The 18,808-nt window shown below is 50.7% G+C and overlaps 1 protein-coding gene across 1 annotated transcript in view; it reads left to right on the top strand.

The window, feature by feature from the left end:
* Positions 1-245: 245 nt before the first annotated feature.
* Gabbr2 (gamma-aminobutyric acid type B receptor subunit 2) overlaps positions 246-18,808 on the top strand; it is a 328,989-nt gene continuing 310,426 nt past the window's right edge. Inside the window, exon 1 of the mRNA XM_021159700.2 lies at positions 246-965. Within this exon, the coding sequence (XP_021015359.1) occupies positions 648-965 (318 nt within the window). The 5' untranslated portion in view covers positions 246-647. The remainder of the gene's footprint in view (positions 966-18,808) is intronic.

Raw genomic sequence — 18,808 nt, 5'->3', positions numbered from 1 at the left:
GCAACTCCGATTCCCCCGAACGTGGGGCTCTGGAGCTCAGTCCCTGGCGGGGTCAGCCGGCCGCAGCAGCCGGCGCGGCACAGCGCCCGGGGCGCGAGTGTGCGTGTGCCGGGAGCACGGCCCTCCCCGCGGCAGCCGCAGCGCCGGCGCCTCCCCCTCCCCCGGCGCGCACGGCCCGTCCCTGTCCCCGGAGGCGGCCCGAGCCGCCGCTCAGCAGCCTTGCCTTCGCCTCCCGAGCCTCCTGCCGCCCTCCCTCCCCTGGCCGGGCTCCAGGGTCCGCCGTCCCGCGGCTCCGAGCAGGAAAGAGCTGCGATCGCGCACGGAGGCGGGAGGAGGCGGCCGGGTGCGGGGCGGCCGCGCTGGAGAGAGGCGCGCGGAGACTCGGCCCCCTCGGCGCTCGCTCGCTCGCTCGCTCGCTGGCTCCCCGCCTCCCGCACTCCGCTGGCTCCCACCCCTTCCCGGCGTGATTGATCCGTCACGGGCGCCGCCGCCGCCGCGGCCGTTCTGAGCGAGCAGAAGCCGGAGCAGAGCCGGGGCCCGTACCGGCGCCATTGCGCGGGAGCCGCGGGCAGAGCTCGGCGCCGGGCGGCGGGCCGGGCCAGGCCATGCGGGCCGAGTGAGCTGGCGCCCGCAGCCCGCGGCGCGGCATGGCTTCCCCGCCGAGCTCCGGGCAGCCCCGGCCGCCGCCGCCACCGCCGCCGCCCGCGCGCCTGCTGCTGCCCCTGCTGCTGTCGTTGCTGCTGTCGTTGGCTCCCGGGGCCTGGGGCTGGGCGCGGGGCGCCCCCCGGCCGCCGCCCAGCAGCCCGCCGCTCTCCATCATGGGCCTCATGCCGCTCACCAAGGAGGTGGCCAAGGGCAGCATCGGGCGCGGCGTGCTCCCCGCCGTGGAGCTAGCCATCGAGCAGATCCGCAACGAGTCACTCCTGCGCCCCTACTTCCTGGACCTGCGACTCTACGACACCGAGGTAAGTGTCCAGTGACCCATGCCGTCGGGGCTGGGGGCGTCGAGGAGGGACAGAGCCGTGGATTGTCTCTTCCTCGCGGGCTGACCGCGTACTGGGTCCATCAGGGTCTCACTGGGCTTGGCTGATGCAGGTGGGACCCTGATATGTAAGCACCTTCCACCTCTGGGAGTATGTGTGTGTGGGTGTGGAATGGGGGTCTCCTTTGACCAGAGGAGGAGTTAGAGATGGGAGAGGTTGGACCCCAAGAGGCCTGCGCTGGTTGCCCCTGTCCGGGTGCTGCTCCCAGGGTTGTCGGGTGCCAAGTGAGAGGAACAAGCACACTGATTACAAACTGGGCCAGCCACAGCTGGACAGGCTATGGGGCCTATTTCCAGACCCTAAAAATTCCAAGCCGCCCTTTTAGGGCCAGAGGGCTTCAGGATCCTAGAGGGCCAAGCTTCGGGCAGGACCAGTCCTGTGGTGCACTTCTGCAGCTCAGGGCTCGCGCGCCTCAGTCAGCCTTGGAGCCCGAGGGCTCTGCAGCGCTGCTGCCTGGATCTGTCCAGCGCTAGCAGTAGCTGGAGCAGTTTTGGGAGACTCCCCTTCCCCCTCCCCGCCTTGGATTAGTGGCTCATAGAGTGGCTTGACAGGTCTAACCCGGGACGTGTGGTGGTGGTGTGGTGGTGTGGTGGTGTCCGATCGCGCTTCCACTTTTGTTCAGCAGCTGCTGACACCGCTGAGCAGGTGCACACTCGAGGCGTTCGTGTCCTGGGAGCCTAGACTTGGAGTGTGGCAGAGGGTTCCCCCCTCTGGCCTTCTTTTTTGAGCAGAGTTGGAGAACCAAGACCTTTCCATCCCAAACCCCGATCTCACGCCCTCTTGTCTAGGTTTCCAAGAAGCCTCAGCTCAGACCTTGACTGCCCACTCTGAGGCTAGGACGAAGAGAGGGCCTGGAAGAGCGATCAGGAATAAGGACGGGTTTGCGAGTTTTTCCGGACCCAGGGAGCCCCTACTCTCCGGTCCGCAGCCTCGAGAGATAAGATTCGGCCTGAAGGGGGCAGTGATTTCCTTTACTGAGAGCTCTGTTGGCGCCTCTTGCATCTCTCCCAGCCCTGCCAAGGCGAGCTCTCGACCCTTGCTTCCCGGGCTCCCCCAGCGCGCCTTTGCTGGAGCTCCCGAGCAGACTCCTCAAGGAACGAGCATCCCCCTGGTAGTGTAACCTGGGCTTGGCTTCTTCCCCTGCCTGACCCCTTTTTTATACTCCCTCCCGGAAAAGAGCAGAATGTAGATTGTATCTCATTCCCCGCCTCCCCCGCTTCACCAGTGAAGCAGCCTGCTGTTCTGCTCTGTAAATAAAAGGTGAAGGAATTGGTGGCAGTTGGTAACGGTGAGCTCAGGTTGCTGCAGGCAGAGAGGCTCCTCTGCCTCGGGAAGAGGCACACTGGGTGGCTGTACAGGGCTAGCCGCGTGTGAAATCACTTTCGATTGACGTTCCTGACCACCTCTTTTTTCTCCCTCCCCCCTCAGCGTTTCAAGTTCTTTAGGGGTACTGGTCTGGCACAAGCACATTGAGATGGGTATGCATTTATGCAGAGGCATATCTCCTTGGCACACTTTCATGTGGCTTCCACCCATATTCTGGAAGAGACAGGGACAGGCCAGTTCTTAGAAGACAAAAGCAATTGTAGACAGGGCTGCCCTATATGCATCTTGACTATGTCTTGCAATATCTTTCCGAATGCTTCCTGAGAAGTTTCTCATTAGTCCATTTGTGGTAGCAGAGGGATGGGTGCTTGGTTGCAGGGTGTGGACCAACGCTTTTACATTTTTTTTTCTCAAGTGCGTCTTGATGGCTTTCTGAGTGAGAGGACCCAAAGTCAAGAGGATGAGGCAGTCAGAGGAGCTTTGGGATATTTCAGAGGGTGGGAATATTTCAGGCACAGCACTGTGTCTCCCTCTAATGTCAACTGTACCTGATCTGGGCCTTAGGGTTGAACACTGCAGAAATAGGTTATCCCTCTGACCTCCTGATCCCCCCCCCCCACCCATGACCTTGAATTGGGCACTTAATCTCTAATGCCTCTAAATGCAGGTGTTCATATCGCAAGAGCAGAGTGGTTAGCCATCCTCTGTCGGATGGCGTCCAGGGGCTTACAGAGAGATGCCAGCAGGCTCCACTGCCAGCGCTCTGTCTGGCACGCTGTAAGCACTCAATAAATAACTGCCTCCCTTCCTGCACTTCCACTTGGTGTGGATTCACCAGTGAGACGCCATGGCTTTAGGTGGGATAAGTCAGTCACTGCTAAAATATTAAGAATGCTTCTTTCTCCTGCTTGGCCTTACAGTCTTTAAGAGAGTCAGGGAGGTTACTACCAGAAAAGGGAATTCTGGCTGACAGTCAATATATCATCTCTTGCATGAAGTATCACATTTGGGAGAGCGCCCAGGGGCTATAATTACTCCCCTCCCCCACCCCCCCAACTAACCTGTCTTTAAAGTTTTCTCTGAGCTGGGCTGAAGGGAAAATCAGTCTGGGAACTGGCAGCAGATGCAGGGCAATCTGAAAGGCACTTGCCACTTCTGAGTGAGTGAGTAGCCCCTGTTAATGCAAGGCTGTGTTTGTGGACTGAGAGAGCTGCCTCCTCACTGTCTGCTGCTCCTGTCAGAAGACTTGAATGCAGGGTTGGTGTGATGGGCTAATCTTGCCTGGCTTTGTTGACATTTGCTGTCAGTCATGGATGGCCTCATTGGCCAGTAACTAAAGGAAGCCAGGATGGACCTTGGTCTACACCACCTGTAAAACGGGTGAAAGATACAGCAAGGCATAGTTTATCTGCTCTCCCTGGCCAGCCTACCTCCTCTATGTATTTATGTTGGTTGAGCCTCTTCTGTGATGAGACAGACAGTAGAACTTCCTGTTTTCCTTTTTGCAATACTGGGGATCCAACCCAGAAGCCAAAGGTTTGGCCAATTATATCCTCAGATCTCTTCCTACATTTTTATTTTGAGATAGTCTCCATAAGCTGCCCAAGATGGTATTGAATTCACTCTGTAGCTCAGGCAGGCCTTGAGCTTGTACCAGCATCTCTAGTAACAGGTATTCCAAGCTCAGCCCAGAACATTCAAGGCCTCTGTCTGCCGATGGGGCATCACAACAGATCACGGGGTGGTCGGACTTCTGTTTCTTTGGTGGAGCATTGCATCACTTCAGCAAACACTTGTGTATGGATTCCAGGAGGACTTGTGTAATAAAAAAAACAAGCAAGGCACTGAAAGTGTAGACAAGAGGAAATGCCAGAAGCTATGTAGAGGCTTCGAAGCTCTCACCTTAAGAAAAAGCTGGGAGCAGCCTTTGGAGTGTCAGATTCTCTGCCCTGTGTTTGAAAGCAATCCAGATACACAGGTGGACATGGTGGGCTATACTACCTATGAGTTCTTCGATGGCCACATTAGTAAAAGAAAATAATAATCAAGGAATATACTAAAAATCATGGCTGTGGGTCTGATCTGACTAGTGCTCATTTTAGAGAAATTGATAGATGTAGAAAAGCATACAGAAAATAATTGCCCATAATCTACCTTTGCAAAAGTAATTGATTGCATCAAATAATTAGGATTATTTCTTTCAGTTTAATATTTTCTTTTGTTCAGTTACCATTATATCATGGAATTTCCCCCAAGTCTTTAAATCTATCTTGTTAATATGATTTTTGGTGGCTGTGTACTACTCTATTCTATGCACATATAAATATTTAATCATTTTCTTGCTGTTGGATTGCAGTTTTCTGACTTTTTCTACTATTTAAACACACACACACACACACACACACACACACACTATTGTAATAGAAGAAAGAAAGGTTCAGGAAACCAAGGGCACATAACCCAAGCGTGCACAATCTAGCTTTCGGGAGGATCACTCTGATGGCGCAGGGATCCAGCTTAGAAATCCCAGCAGAAGCAAATGATTGACGATCATGCCTTTCTCTCGGGCAGCTTTGCCAGCTCTCTGCTCATCTATGTGCTGCGCTTTGTTTTATGTGTGTAACTGTGCACATGTAGAAATCGGAGGACAACTTAAGAGAGTCATTTCACTCCTACCGTGTGCATCCTGGAGTCTGCGTTCCTGTCACCAGGCTTTATGACACGTGTCCCTTCCTTCCGCTATCTCACTGGTCCCTGCATTGTGTTTTACAAGGGATTCAAATAGCTGCGCGCTGTGTCTGTGTTCTTCAGGAGGCTGAGCTCAGCTCTGCAGGTGTGTGCCAAGCACCTGCCGGAGCTGCTGCACTGCAGGAAGGTGAGAACCACAGGTCTAGCCTGAGAGAAGTGACCGGCAAATGGAGGGCAGAGCAAGATAACCTTCATCATCTTCAGCTCAGAATAGGACATGAAAGTGGAGATGGCTATGCATTCTAGAAAAGAACTTCCTAAATAGTAAACATTATAGTATGAGAATTCTATCAATGTGGCTGTTAATTAAAAAAAAAAAAAGGATAGATCTGATGACACAGGCTATAACCCCAGCTATTCAGGACACTGAATTCATAAGTTCAAGGCATGCCTGGGTTACAGAGTGAATTTCAGACCAGCCTGGACAACTTAGTAAGATCTCAACTCAAAAATAAATGTTTACCCAGCATGTGCTAGGCTCTGGTTTCATTCCTCCTGCTGTGGGCAAACAGAAGCTGGACTGAGCTGATTTTAGTTAGGCTCACATTGAGTGGCTGTATCTCACTGACCAACCTTTAGGAACTCTGCCAGACTAAGGGCTCTTGTAGAAACCCAAACCAATGGTTCATACCACTAAGCAAAACCTGGAGTGCGCTATGTTCAGGTATGTCTGTATCCAGAGCATAGGGACATCTTTAAAAATGCCTTCTTCTCTGGAACTTGGCTCTGATCCCTTGCTAGTTCACAGTGAGGCATGCTGTCCTGAGTGATGGCAGATGGCCCCACACAACTGTGGCTTTGCACACTTGCAGAAAATCCAGCATGAATAATTCTGCCTTCCAAATGCTCTAGCAGAGGTGGTAAGCTCATACTGGTATGAATTGAGTCATGACTTCACCCCCTACCCAATCATATGATACTGATGTGCCAGGCCTGTGCCATGTACCAGCCTGTCATGATTTCAAAGGCCAAGAGATAGAGATAGATAGATAGATAGATAGATAGATAGATAGATAGATAGATAGGTAGATAGATAGATAGATAGATAGATAGATAGATAGGTAGATAGATAGATAGATAGATAGATAGATAGATAGATAGATAGATAGATGCAAGGGAGGGAAGGATAAAGAGGGGGAGGGTCTCCTGTACCCAATCTTAGGAATACAGAGTGGAGAAGTTGTACCTATTAGGAAACAAGAGGCTGATAGAGGGGCGTGAATGTCATGAAGCACTGATGATGGTCTCCACAAAGGCAGGCTCATGGGAAACACCAGACTGATGGTAGTCTTGACAGTCTCGAAAGCAGAGAGAAAATGATCATGTCTGTACTTCCTTCCAGGGGAGAGTTTGGGTGGGGTGACTATAATACAGACATAGAGAGCTGAAGCCTAGGGGAAGTGGAGATGGGGCCCAGGGAAGAGTCTCATGATTAAAGAATGAAGGTATCCAGGTGTGAGATGTGGTACCTGCAGACAGCCCAGTGGGACGAAAGGCAGCCTGGGACTGGGCGTGGCTGCCTTGAAGAAGGTTGGGCGTGAAGAGCTAGGCTTTAGTGATCTAGTAGGAAAGTAGAGAGTGGCTTTGGGCAGGGTGAGATTGGGGGCCTGGAAACTGTTGTATCATAAACTCAAGAGAAAACTGGGGTCTCAAGGGATGGAGAGGCAGAGGCAGAGGCAGAGGCAGAGGCAGAGGCAGAGGCAGAGGCAGAGGCAGAGGCAGAGGCAGAGGCAGAGGCAGAGGCAGAGGCAGAGGCAGAGGCAGAGGCAGAGGCAGAGGCAGAGGCAGAGGCAGAGGCAGGTCGGTGACCTCCCTCTGCCCTTGCACCTCCAACTCTCACCTGATACCTGTTGAATGAGGTTAGGCTCAGGGTCAGGAGACTGCGGTCTGGATGCTACTTACCTGCTTGGAGACCTGACAACAGTTGCATAAGGAAGCAGTGAGAGGGCAGCAGCCAAACCCAGGTCCAGGATGTAGCAAATGCTAGTATTTGGTTGTTACTATGTTGCCACTATTATTTTTGTACCTTGTGATTACTATTATGCTGATCATATAGAGCTGCTAGGAGAAAGACCTAAGATACATATGGAAGCTTCAAACACAATGTAAACATGAAGCACTGTTTTCTGATACCATAGCTGAGAAGGGTGTTAGGCACTGAGGATACAGACTTTGTGGACTTCACTGAGCTCCTGTTTTCCCTTGTGTGACAGGCATCCCTCACTAGGCTGTAGTTGCCTGCAGGCAGGGCAAGCCTGATTTTTGGGAATTGGGGAGGGGCCTGGCATAGCTGGGCGTATGGTGGGCCTGAGTGAATTGTTGCTGAGCTGAACTCTAACTGGATGCGTTGGTATCTTCTCGAACGATTTGCCTGGACCACTTCCCTGGGCCTTTATTTTCTCATGTCAAGCTGTAAGTGACTTTAGGAATCAAGATGACCTTTGCTGCCAAGCTGCTGCTGTCTCCTGCAATTCCCACCAACACCCATTCCTGAGCTCCCACGCCCCAGATGGGGCAACGCCTTCACCATACTCATCCCCGGCCAATTCCTCAGTCTGGACAGGCACCCACAGACACACCTTGGTCCCCAAATTCCCTCAGAAAGGAGATGAGAGGAATTAGAAATTCTGTTTAGTGCACATTCCGATGTTGAGCTAGAGTTTTATGGGATAACGTTGTCCTTTTTAAAAGGGGCTTCTTCGTGCATGTGGCCCTCCCTCTTAACCAGCACAGAGGAGACATTGTTCCACACACAGAGACCTGAGATCCCAGCAAGGAACTTACAAGCAGGAAGTGCAAGATGAGCAGTGAGAGCAGTGGTGCTGAACCAGTGGGTACTCACCAAGTCATAACTTCTGTTGGAATAGACATGGCAGTAACCCGTGGAGTCCCGGAATCTCCGTAGCATACTCAACTCAAAATCTTGTGTGTGTCAGAGGGCCTTCTTGTTGACTCTCATCCAAGAAGCAACCTAAGGGATATGGGCTGTTTCCAGGCTGTGTCACATACTCTGGAATCTCCTATGTGAATCGGGTTTTAGTTACCTTTGCTTGCAAGCAACATGTATGAGCTCTAGTCCTTTATCATTGACCGGAAATAGTTACTGCCCTCAGATTAAATGTAAAGGGATCTGAAGTATAGAGGAGCACGTAGCTGTCATGGGCATTTGCCACTTGGGGTCCTTCAGAAAGATGGTGCCAGGGGGAATCTATAGGTGTTGGAGATCTCAAGTTATCCCCGAGAGTGATGGAGAATGGTTTTGGGGATGAGGGCACAATAGAGAAGGTACAGATGGTGAATCTGGCCAATGTACATGATATGCTTGAACTGAGATGTCTTTAGAAACCTATCACTCTGTACAATGAACATATACTAATTTTCTTAAAGGGCACTGTCCTCACACGTAGGAAAGAAGAGACAGGGAAAGGCAATTGAGGGGGTGGAGCTACAGAGTCAAGGGCCACTTTTCGAAGCCTTGAGCAGACCGGTGGGGAGCTTTGTCCTCTTTGGATAGGGGCTCCACGCTGGGCCTGAAGAATAGCTCTAGAGTCTTGCGTGTTGATGTTGGGTGTTTGGAAATGAGTTAAGGAACTCACCTAACTGGCTGTCACAGCAAGGCGAATTCCTGCCCTGGAGCCTTGATACCACACTCACTTGCTGGGGCAAACTTGCTACCAGGATCTGGGTGAGGACCTGCAATACAGTGAGAAGCCTGCTGTGCAACAGGCCTAAGCCAGTCACACACGGTGTGAGCCACCCACAAGCCAGGCAAGGCTCCAGTGGAACACCTTACTGACTTGGCCATTCCCAGCTCAACTGAGAGCAAAGCCTGACTTCTCACCTCATTGTGTTTTGCTTCTAGGAAGGTGAGAGCTCGAACAGGCAAAGCTGCCCAAGAAGCAGATGCCTTGCATCTGCTGCACTGTTTTCTTCAGCTCTGTGGTTATATAACAACAGGCCGGGCTGGGAGGCTGCTGAAATGCCTTCCTCTCGGTACCTGGCTGTCTAGGGATGCACAGATGTACCAGCTGGAGGACACAGTAGGAGGAGTCCTAGAGAGGGCCGGTGGGCTAGGACCCTCGGTGTACCATCGGTGACTCGCCTTGGTGGCAAATCCTCTCCTAGCTGCTGCCTGCAGCTGGGACAGAGCCTCTTTGCCATCTTAGCACCAAAGGCTCCACATTGCCCCCCAGTACCATCTCAGGCCCAGGTCTATGGAACAGGAACTCCAAAAATATTCGTGGAACAAACAAATGAGTCTCCGAGCCTGATTCCAGCTCGCTGGTTCTGGGAGGACTCATGAGTGCCATCCTAACACGTTGGTGAGGAGCTTTGTGTGCCAAGCATTGGGGAAAGCTTCCTCTACAGAGGACTCTACACTCTACAGAGGTCATGGAAAGAGAAAAGGTCTTGTGTTGGATGTTCCAGCAGGGGAAGGTGTGTCAAGCTGATGCCATCCCTCCCCTTTTCTCTATAGAATATGCGTTCTGTAATGCACAGCCCAATCTAGGAGGGAAATCTACCTGGGTTTGAGAGAAGTTCTCTGGTCTCAGGTTTGTTTATTGGACCAATATTTCAGTGAATACTCAGGAGCTGGGTACTGATAACCCTGTGCTCATTTTCAGACACCACACTGAGCCAATGGAGGTGGGGCCGGGCTCTGGTCCCAGGAGACACTGTAGGAATGAAACCAAGTCACCAGTCTGGGTGAGTCAGGTGGTCTTGTGCCAGGCCTGGGAACCTCCTGAATAGCAAGACGTCCTCCAGGCGCCGAGCTGCTGTGTGATCAGTAGTGATTTAGGGACTGAAGGAGTGGGATTAGAAAGCCATCTTCTCCCTGATGCTTGAGATGGGTCTGGACCCTGTTAGATAAGCAAATCTGATAGGACCATGTGCAGAGTTGATTTGCTATGAGATGATTTTTTTCAATCAGAAGATTCTTGTCCAAGTGAAAGGTGTGGCCATTGTGATGCCTTTTGGACAGACTAGGGGTTTCTTTTTGCCAATTTTTACTTTCCTGGTCTTTCTGAATGCGCTGTGCTATTATTGAAGGATGAAGTGTCACGGTTGTCTGGAAAATTAGTAGATCCAAGGTAGGAAGTAAATGGAGTGATCTATCTTCATAGGTGCCTAGGGGTGTCAGTTGCTGGCTAAAGCAGACCCCTTCTCCTGCCATTTAGCAAGCATCTCATTGCTCAGGATTCTGATGAAATCTAGCCAGCGGAGGCTCTGGGGAGTCGTGCGTTACTGCTGTTCCTGAGCCGTGGGGTCAGGAGGGGCTTGGAGAAAATGATATTTTTACACTTCTGCTCAAGATCCACTTGACTTGGTTTCGAGGGAGCTGATTCTGAAAGCAACAGCCACACTTACAATAATCGCCAGCGTCTCATCGAAGCCAATTTGCCTTGTTTCTGGAGCCACCCAGTCACTGGCGTTTCGACGAGAAGGCCCAGAATGGCTTCGGGACCTCACATCTCACTATGGCAGGTGACCAGAGTCCATGTTGAGAACAGGTTTCCATCTCCCTAGTGAAAACTGGGGTCCAGGGGATCCTTCTAGATCCTGAAAGATTCCGGGAATATTAGGGATGTTAGGGAGTCCTCATAGAGCTTCTAATGTCATTGTCATCAACCAAGGACAGAGAAATGGGGCGATACAGCTGCAAGTGAGAGGATTAGGGATGAGGACAAGAAGGACCCTGCTTCCTCACCCTCCCTATCTGTTGTTTGTGCTGTGTGGGCGGTATTGTATCTGCCATTCATTGAACCCTCATTTCACAGATGAGACTGAGCAAGGTGAAGAGGCTTCATGCCTTCCACAGATGTCTACGTTGTCACGTGTCATCGAGCAGTTGTCCACCCCACCCCCACCCAACCAGACCAGCTTTTCTTTTCAGAAGACAGGATGTCTTCCATGGTGGATTTCACCCTTACTGCTTGCTTTGCCCCTAATTCGGATCCATCCTCTCCCTTCTCCCCACCAGCGCACTTAGCCATACACCTCCAGCTCTGCACTTGAGGCTCACTTTGAGTGTTACCTGGCTCTTGGCAGGGGGGAGGGACTTGTCACCTCTGTCGTGTTCACTTCAGTGCCAGTGTTTGTGCCTCCTGTCAGACTCAGATCATCTCCGGGGCAACAGTTGTACCTCTTGTATATAACTGTGACAACCTTCCTAAGCACCAGCTAGATCCAGGGCCTGAGTGATGATGGGCATGCACAGATGGACCAGAAACAGCTGGTCCCTAGAAGGTGCATGAAAGACGTGGGCCAGGAGTGGTTCCATGTGCACAAAGCCTGTCCCTTCCTGTCCTCTACACGCCAGCATCAGAACCCTGCAAGGATGCATTGTTGTTCTGGGACTGGCAAAACAGGACTTTTCCCACAGCCTTGGAGCAACTCTAGGGTCAACCCATCAACTCCCAGAGCCAATGCAGAGCACTGTCCCATCTTCCCCACCCAGCCATGTGGTCCTTTGTGACTCCAGAGTGAGCATGCTTATTCTTGCACAGGGCCTTTGCACAAGCCGCCACTGTTGGCTGTACCTCAGCTACCTTTCTTCCTGCAATGGGAACTAGCTTGGACATGTTTCTTCTGCTCTGACTTAGACTCACACATCATAATTGCTTTCCCATCTACAGCATCCCTGTCCAGGGCTTGTTACAGGTACCATTTGAGATGTGTTGGGTTAATGTCCATCAATGTTGCTCTGACTTCATCCTTCCAGGGGGCAAGAGCTGGTCTGGTTTTCACTCCCTCAAGAATGCAGTATACTTTCTAGCACACAACAGATACTCAGTAAATACTTGTACAATGAATGAGGGCCAGCTGAAGGCTTAGGGGCTAATTAAGATGTTTATAATGGCTTGCTAGTGTGTGCACTGCAGGGAGAAAACTGGCCCAGGGTGGGAAGTTATTCAGAGTCAGGCAACTGTGTAGTATACACTGCGCGGTCCTCTGTGTTCTGTCTGTGGATTGGGGATGCAATGCTCAAGGTCATTGTGAGGGAGTATTCTTTGATGCAGTGAGTATGAGGACCTACATCCCAGAGTCAGCCACGTACGTCCAGTACAACCAGTTGATTATGATGCATATGAAAATGGATACTGCTGGGCTGGAGAGAGGTTAAGGGCACAGGCTGCTCTTTCAGAGTTCCCGAGTTCAAGTCCCAGCAACCACATGGTGGCTCACAACCATCTGTAATGGGATCCGATTCCCTCTTCTGGTGTGTCTGAAGACAGCTACAATGTACCCCTATACATAAAATAAATAAATCCTTAAAAAAAAGAAAGAAAAAAGAAACTGCTGCTGTAGCAAATAAATCAGTTCCTGTCCAGTGGAGCCGTGTTTAAGGCTAGTGGGGAGGCTGCGACCGGGGTCCGAACATTATAGTCAGATGCATTTCTGACTATGCATTTCTGAAATCACTGGAGGGATGCTGCAAGCTCAGGGCTTACTCCTTGGCTTGGAATCTGTTTTCTCCAATAAGCTCCCTTTAGCTCTGTTTTGTTGGGGCTTGTTGCTGTTCCCTGACACCCTCTCCTCTAGCTGAGTGCTGGCCCAGCCCACAAGGGCAGCCCTGAGGGATCCCACCAACCAGGTCTGTGCCTTGGACACTCAGGGACATCTGTGTATGACTGAAGCCCCTGTCTGGGCGCCTAGCATGTCCCTTGGCACACTGTTGGTGCTGAGCAAATGTGCTGTGTGAGTGGTGTGAAATACACTGTTGCAGCAACACTTTGGGATAAAAATCACAACTCGGCCTGCTAATGGAGAAGGTGTTAGGAGGTGTCAGTTGAGGAGCAGTTGCTGGGTCTGAGGCCGGAGAGACACGATCTGCTGTCCTGGCCAAGAAGGACACATTTCTTTAGCATCCAGAGGCAAATCATGAGGAGACAGGGTAGTTCAGTAGATGGAGCTCCAGATGTGTCATGGGTCACCTGTCCGTTTGTTCTCTAATGATGGTGTTGAGCTAGCCACGGGGCTTCTCTATGGTTTGGTTTCATCACCTGTAAAAGGGAATTGTAATGTTGTCTCTGGTTTTATTCATGGAGCTGCTGTCGAGAGGAGGGGCAGGGACAGAGGCAACTAGACCCTTGTAGCACTCAGTGGGTTGAGGCAGGAGGATGTCAAGAGTTTGAAATCAGCTTGGGCTACAGAGTGAAACTCGGTCTCTAGCAAAGCAAAACCACACAATTGAAAACAAACAAGAAATCCTAACAAGGAAGGCGGCTCAGATTAAGAACACTACTGCTTTTGCAAAGGGCCTGGTTTGCTTCCTAGCATTCACACAGCAGCCCAGAGACATCTAAAATATCTAACTCTGGTTTCAAAGGACACGACGCCCTCTTCTGGGCGTCACACACACGTGACACGCATATATACATGCAGGCAAAACACACGTATGCATTAAATAACATAATTTTATTAATTTATTTGATTCTTTTGAGCCAGGGTTTCTCTGTGTAGCCCCGGCTGTCCTAGAACTCACTCAGTATGTAGACCAGGCTGGCCTTAAACTCAGAAATCCACCTGCCTCTGCCTCTCAAGTGCTGGGATTAAAGGCGTGCACCAGTCAGCTTTGCTGAACTTTTTATTTTTTAAGAAAGGCTTCAAAGAGCTGTAGAAAGTCGCAGCTGTAAGATGCCCCTGAATTACCTACGAAGACTGATTGATTTGGCATTCTCTCAGAGTCACTGGATGTTTTTAAACATCTTTTGGTTTTGTTCTGTTTGAGACAGGGCCTAACCATATAACCCTGGATGACCTGTAACTTCCTACAGAGAGCGGGATAGTCTTAAACTTGCAGACTTCCTGTCTCTGTCTTCCAAGTGCTTGAATTGCAGGCATGCACCACCACACTCAGTGTCCAATAGCATCTTTATAAAAGGCACAGGGATGCGGTGAACATTCAAGCGTCTGCCACTGGCTTCAGTGTTCCCTTGGTAATGGTGCTTAGAATACAGGAGCACCTGTCACAGACAGAGAAGGGCATGATGCTGCTGGAATACTTTCTTTGAAAGGGCACATGTGAGGAGTGACTGTAAGTGCACAGAGGGGAGGTGACTTACAGCAGGTGACCTGTGACCTTGAGAAATGGCAAGCAGAGCCCAGTTTGAGGACTAGTGAGGCAAGGCTGAGAGCAAAGACCTCAGGAGACGAATGTGAGGGCCAGTCAGACAAGCTGTGGGAAAGACCTAGAAGGCCATTATCCTCGGGCCACAGGCCTCGAAAGCACACTTTTAGTCAGTCATGGCTCACCTCAGCTTTCCCCAGAGTCCTAGTTCCCAGATAGTGCTGGCAGCAAAGAGGCTTCCCGGGGACAGACACCTTCGAGTCACCCAGAAACTGAGCTCGCAGCCTTCAGGAACATTGCAAAGCCTAGGGTGCGGGGGAAGGATGCTTAGACAGATGTGTGGTTTGGCCTGGGCACTACACACTGTGTCCGTGAACAGGCCCAGGGACATGTAATCCCTGGGACTTACTCAGCCTGCTTCTCTCGCAGCAGGGAGCGAGTGACTGTTGAGAGGCTAGGAGAGCTGGAGCCAGGCACAACCATCCATGCCTGGAAATACTGAATGAGTGCAGGACCCAGCCTGGTTTGATATCCAGAGAGTCTGTCAGGAGACTATTCTAATTTGAGTAATGGAAAACTGCGTCAGGGCCTTGAAGAGGGCCCAGGAGTGATGTTAAAGTGTATTCGAAGTTGGGTCTGTAGGTGGGCTGAATGGAGGCCATGATCTTCACATTCCTCCTAATGGCTTTCTTGATGAAGGAAGCAGGGAACGTGGGCCGGGCTGGAGTAAATGTGAACAAGAGCCACAGGGAGACAGGTTGCCAGGCCTGGCTGTGAGTCTGACGGCAGAAGCTGACGCTGACTTCCGGGACTGTTCCTCCTGTCGGTCTGGTGGGAGGCCAGGCTGGCGTCAGAGGAGGCCTCAGTGACAGGGTGGGGGAAGCCACACCCTGTGGCCGTCCCCAGCACCTGTCTCCATTAGCACGGGTGTGGTGAGAGCTGTGTGCAGGGTCTTCCACTCAAATGGACTCCCTCCGTGGGAACAGAGCCTGCATTGAGAGACAGCAGAGCCACTGGGGCCCGCTGTCAGTTTGGATTCTTGTGATTAATCAGTCCGCCTGGGAAGGATGGAGCTCTGGCTTCCCAGCTGGGACGACGGATGGTTTTGCTTTTGAGACCTGCCAGGTTCCAGCCTTGTTACAGCCTGCCTCAGATTACTTCTTCTCCGGGCAGAGAGTGATGGGCCATTTGGAAAATGCAGTCGGAAGGAAGAGATTCTGAGCTGAGCATACAGTGGTTCTCACACGGTACTGATAAAGAAGTTGATGAATAAAGACTAAATTGGATTTTTACCAAAAAAGACTCAGTGCTGGGCATTTGGTGAGAGTTAGAATGGCTTAGAGGAGCTGCAGGGGAGGGAGGCCGAGGGCTGGGAACACTTGATCCCATGCTCTAATTTTGATGTTCTTTGCCTCAGTTTCCATAATTGTAAAAAGGGAAAGGCACTTTCTTACTTGTTCTTGTTTGTTTGTTTGTTTGTTTGTTTGTTTGTCTGTTTTTTGACAGGGTTTCTCTGGATAGCCCTGGCTGTCCTGGAACTCACTCTGTAGACCAGGCTGGCCTCGAACTCAGAAATCTGCCTGCCTCTGCCTCCCAAGTGCTGGGATTAAAGGCCTGGCTGAAAGGCGCTTTCTTGATGATTTTTTCCCCAGCCTTGGGGTTGGACCCTAGAACCTCATTCATGGTAGACAAATATCTCAACACTAGGATACAGTCTGCTTTTAAAACAATAAAACAAAAAGCTTGTAAAATTTTGAGACAGGTCTCACTAAAATTGCACAAATTGGCTGTGAACTTGTGATCCTTCCGTCTTAGTGTCCTTAGTGGCTGGGATTACAGGCCTGCACTACCACGCCTGGCTCCCAGGTCATCTTCTGCTTCACTTGGGTAACAACCCGAAAGCCTTTCAGACCAAAGCCAGAGCACTGCATAGCTGCGAGAGTCCCGGCTGTGACAATGCCTGCTGCTGTGAGAGGCGGGGACCCTGCAAGTCACAGGAGAAACAGTGCAGTGGAGATAATAGGGCCTAAGTAGGTCTCATTTCAGTTTTAAGAAGAAATAGGGCAGGAGATGTCAAGAGTGAGCCATCTATTCCTGTTTTTAAGGCAGAATTTACTTTTTAGGGAAGAAGACGGGCCGCTGGAGTCTTTCATCCTGTGAAAGGAGAAGTCAGGGTGTCAGCATAGTCAAGGCCCAAGCGAACAAACAAATGCCACATCCCAGGAAGGGTTTCGTGATGGCTCAGATGTATGAGAAGGCGATTTAGTGGGGGTGATGGCGCCCCCCTGTGATCCTAGCGCTTAGGAGGATGAAACAAGAGGCTGGTGAGCTCAAGGCTGCCGAGCTCAAGGCCAGCCTGGTCTATTTTGAGAAATGCTGTCTCAAAACAACAAGCAAGTAAGAAAACAAGAAAACGAGGAAGTTTAGAAGTCAGGTCTTTGGTGATTGGCTAAGTGCACAATGGTAGCCAAGTGGTACCCGAAAGCTTAGCATCTTAAGTCTCGGAGATGAGCTATCTAGGATCCTGAGAGCAGAGAAATCATCCTGCCCCTCGGTTGGTGCAGCAGTGGCTGGCTCTGGTGCAGATGTCCTTGTTTGAAGCCAAGTACTATCTCCCAGAAACTTAGGATGTGGTTATCCTGGCAACTGTGACCAAGCATAGGTGGAGGCAGATCCTTGCCTGTGTGAAGTGGCAGCATTCTTGCTGTCCTGTCACCAGCCCTTCCAGTCACCCATGTCTCTGAGTCTTAGCTCTGGCCTCCACACTCTTGACAGGTAGGAAATCAACCATCCCCACCATTCTCTCTGAGACTGGGGACACCCGCATCCAGCCTGCACAGGCTTCCTCCCCACCATGCTGTGCACAGCCCCTCTACACGAGTGCTTTTCTCAATGTTTGGTTACTCTGGGTGCCACATAGCCAGATAATGTGTATCTCTGGTATGTCATTCCCTACTGTCTGTAGAGGGTTGGTCATGCTTCTGTAGGTCGTCAGGTGTAAGTCCAACATGTATGCTCAGAGCAGGGACGGAACCTTCAAGTATGAAAGCAAGGATCCCTGGGGTCCCCTGAGTTCATGAAGAACAAAATGTGTAGAGCTGACCTCGAGTATTGCATTGATTAAGTGGCTAAACTGGGCAGGTAAGGGCACTGGGGACCCGGGCACTGTGGGTTCTGTGAGGATTATTTGATAAAACCTTGGTGATTTTTCAACAAGATGGAGAAGATTGGCTATTCAGGAACACCTGCCGATTGTTCAATCTCCCAGTTAAGATGTTAAACTGCAAGTTTTTAGTAGTGGTTGTCCTCAGGACTCTGAGTCTTGCCTGTGCGTTTGTGGCATATGTGTGTGCATGTGTGTTTGTGTGTGTGGTGTGCACATGTATGTGGTATATGTATGTACTTATTATGTGTGTGTACATGTGTTGTGTATGTGTGTGTAAGTGTGTTGTGTATGTATGCACATGTGTATAGCATATGTATGTGTTTGTGTATGTTATATATGTGTGTGTTTGTGTATGTGTGGTACATGTGTTCATACATGATATATATATACATACACACTTGTGTGTGTAATGTAGGTGTGTAATCTATAAAAGAAGATGCCTACTTTTAAATTAATGGTCTTGCTAAAGCTGCAGGTGTTAGATTTTGCTGTTAATGCTAAACAAGAAGAATTAGCAAACATTTAAGATGTAAGAGCCAGAAAATAAATTTCCTTGTGTTCCATTCATCCCATTTCTCAAGGTTACTTTCTCATGGTGTGATGTATTGTGAGACACCTGGTCTCAGAAGCCAACCAAGTGAGGACAGGAAGACGTCAATGAATCTTGGAGGACTCAGAAGAGACTGAGCCTCTTGTGCCTTGTGAGCCAGTCTAAGAGAACCTCTTCTTCTGATCTTGGACTCCCATAACGCCCTCCCTCTTTCCTTCTGACCTCTATGCAGCAGCACTGACAGATGCTCTTAGCACCAAATGAAAGTCCTTATCCTAGGACAGTACGGGCCAGTTCTTCCTGTAACATGCATGGGTGGTGGGCGTCCAGGATCTGGAATGAAGTTCCAGGATGACAAGTTACTCTCAGATGGGCAGCTGTGAGGTCAGGAGCTGAAGGGCTGTGTGTGTATCTTGAGCCCTGTGCTGAGCAGTGGCATGGTCCAAACAGTCTCTGCCCATCCACCTGTCAGCCCCTCTGAGTGTTCTGGACCTAGACCTTGACCTTTGACCTTTACCCAAGAGTTTTGCTGAGCTACTGTATGGAGGATTTCCACCCTTCACAACTGGTCAGGTTCTTCCCCACCGCTCCAGTGTGTCTCTCACATCTGTAACTTCAGCACATCGGAAGTAGAGGGAAGAGGATCAGACATTCAAGGTCACCCTTGGCTGAGTTTAGAGCCTATCTCAGAGGGGTGGGAGTGGGGGATGGAAGGAAGAGAAAAGAAGGTGTCTTAGTCAGGGTTTCTATTCCTGCACAAACATCATGACCAAGAAGCAAGTTGGGGAGGAAAGGGTTTATTCGGCTTACACTTCCATACTGCTGTTCATCACCAAAGGAAGTCAGGACTGGAACTCAAGCAGGTCAGAAAGCAGGAGCTGATGCAGAAGCCATGGAGGGAT

This window comes from Mus caroli, chromosome 4 (assembly GCF_900094665.2).
Source record: "Mus caroli chromosome 4, CAROLI_EIJ_v1.1, whole genome shotgun sequence".
Taxonomy (NCBI): Eukaryota; Metazoa; Chordata; class Mammalia; order Rodentia; family Muridae; genus Mus; species Mus caroli.
Note: the sequence above shows the minus strand (reverse complement) of the source record. Positions and strands in the feature narration are given on the sequence as shown.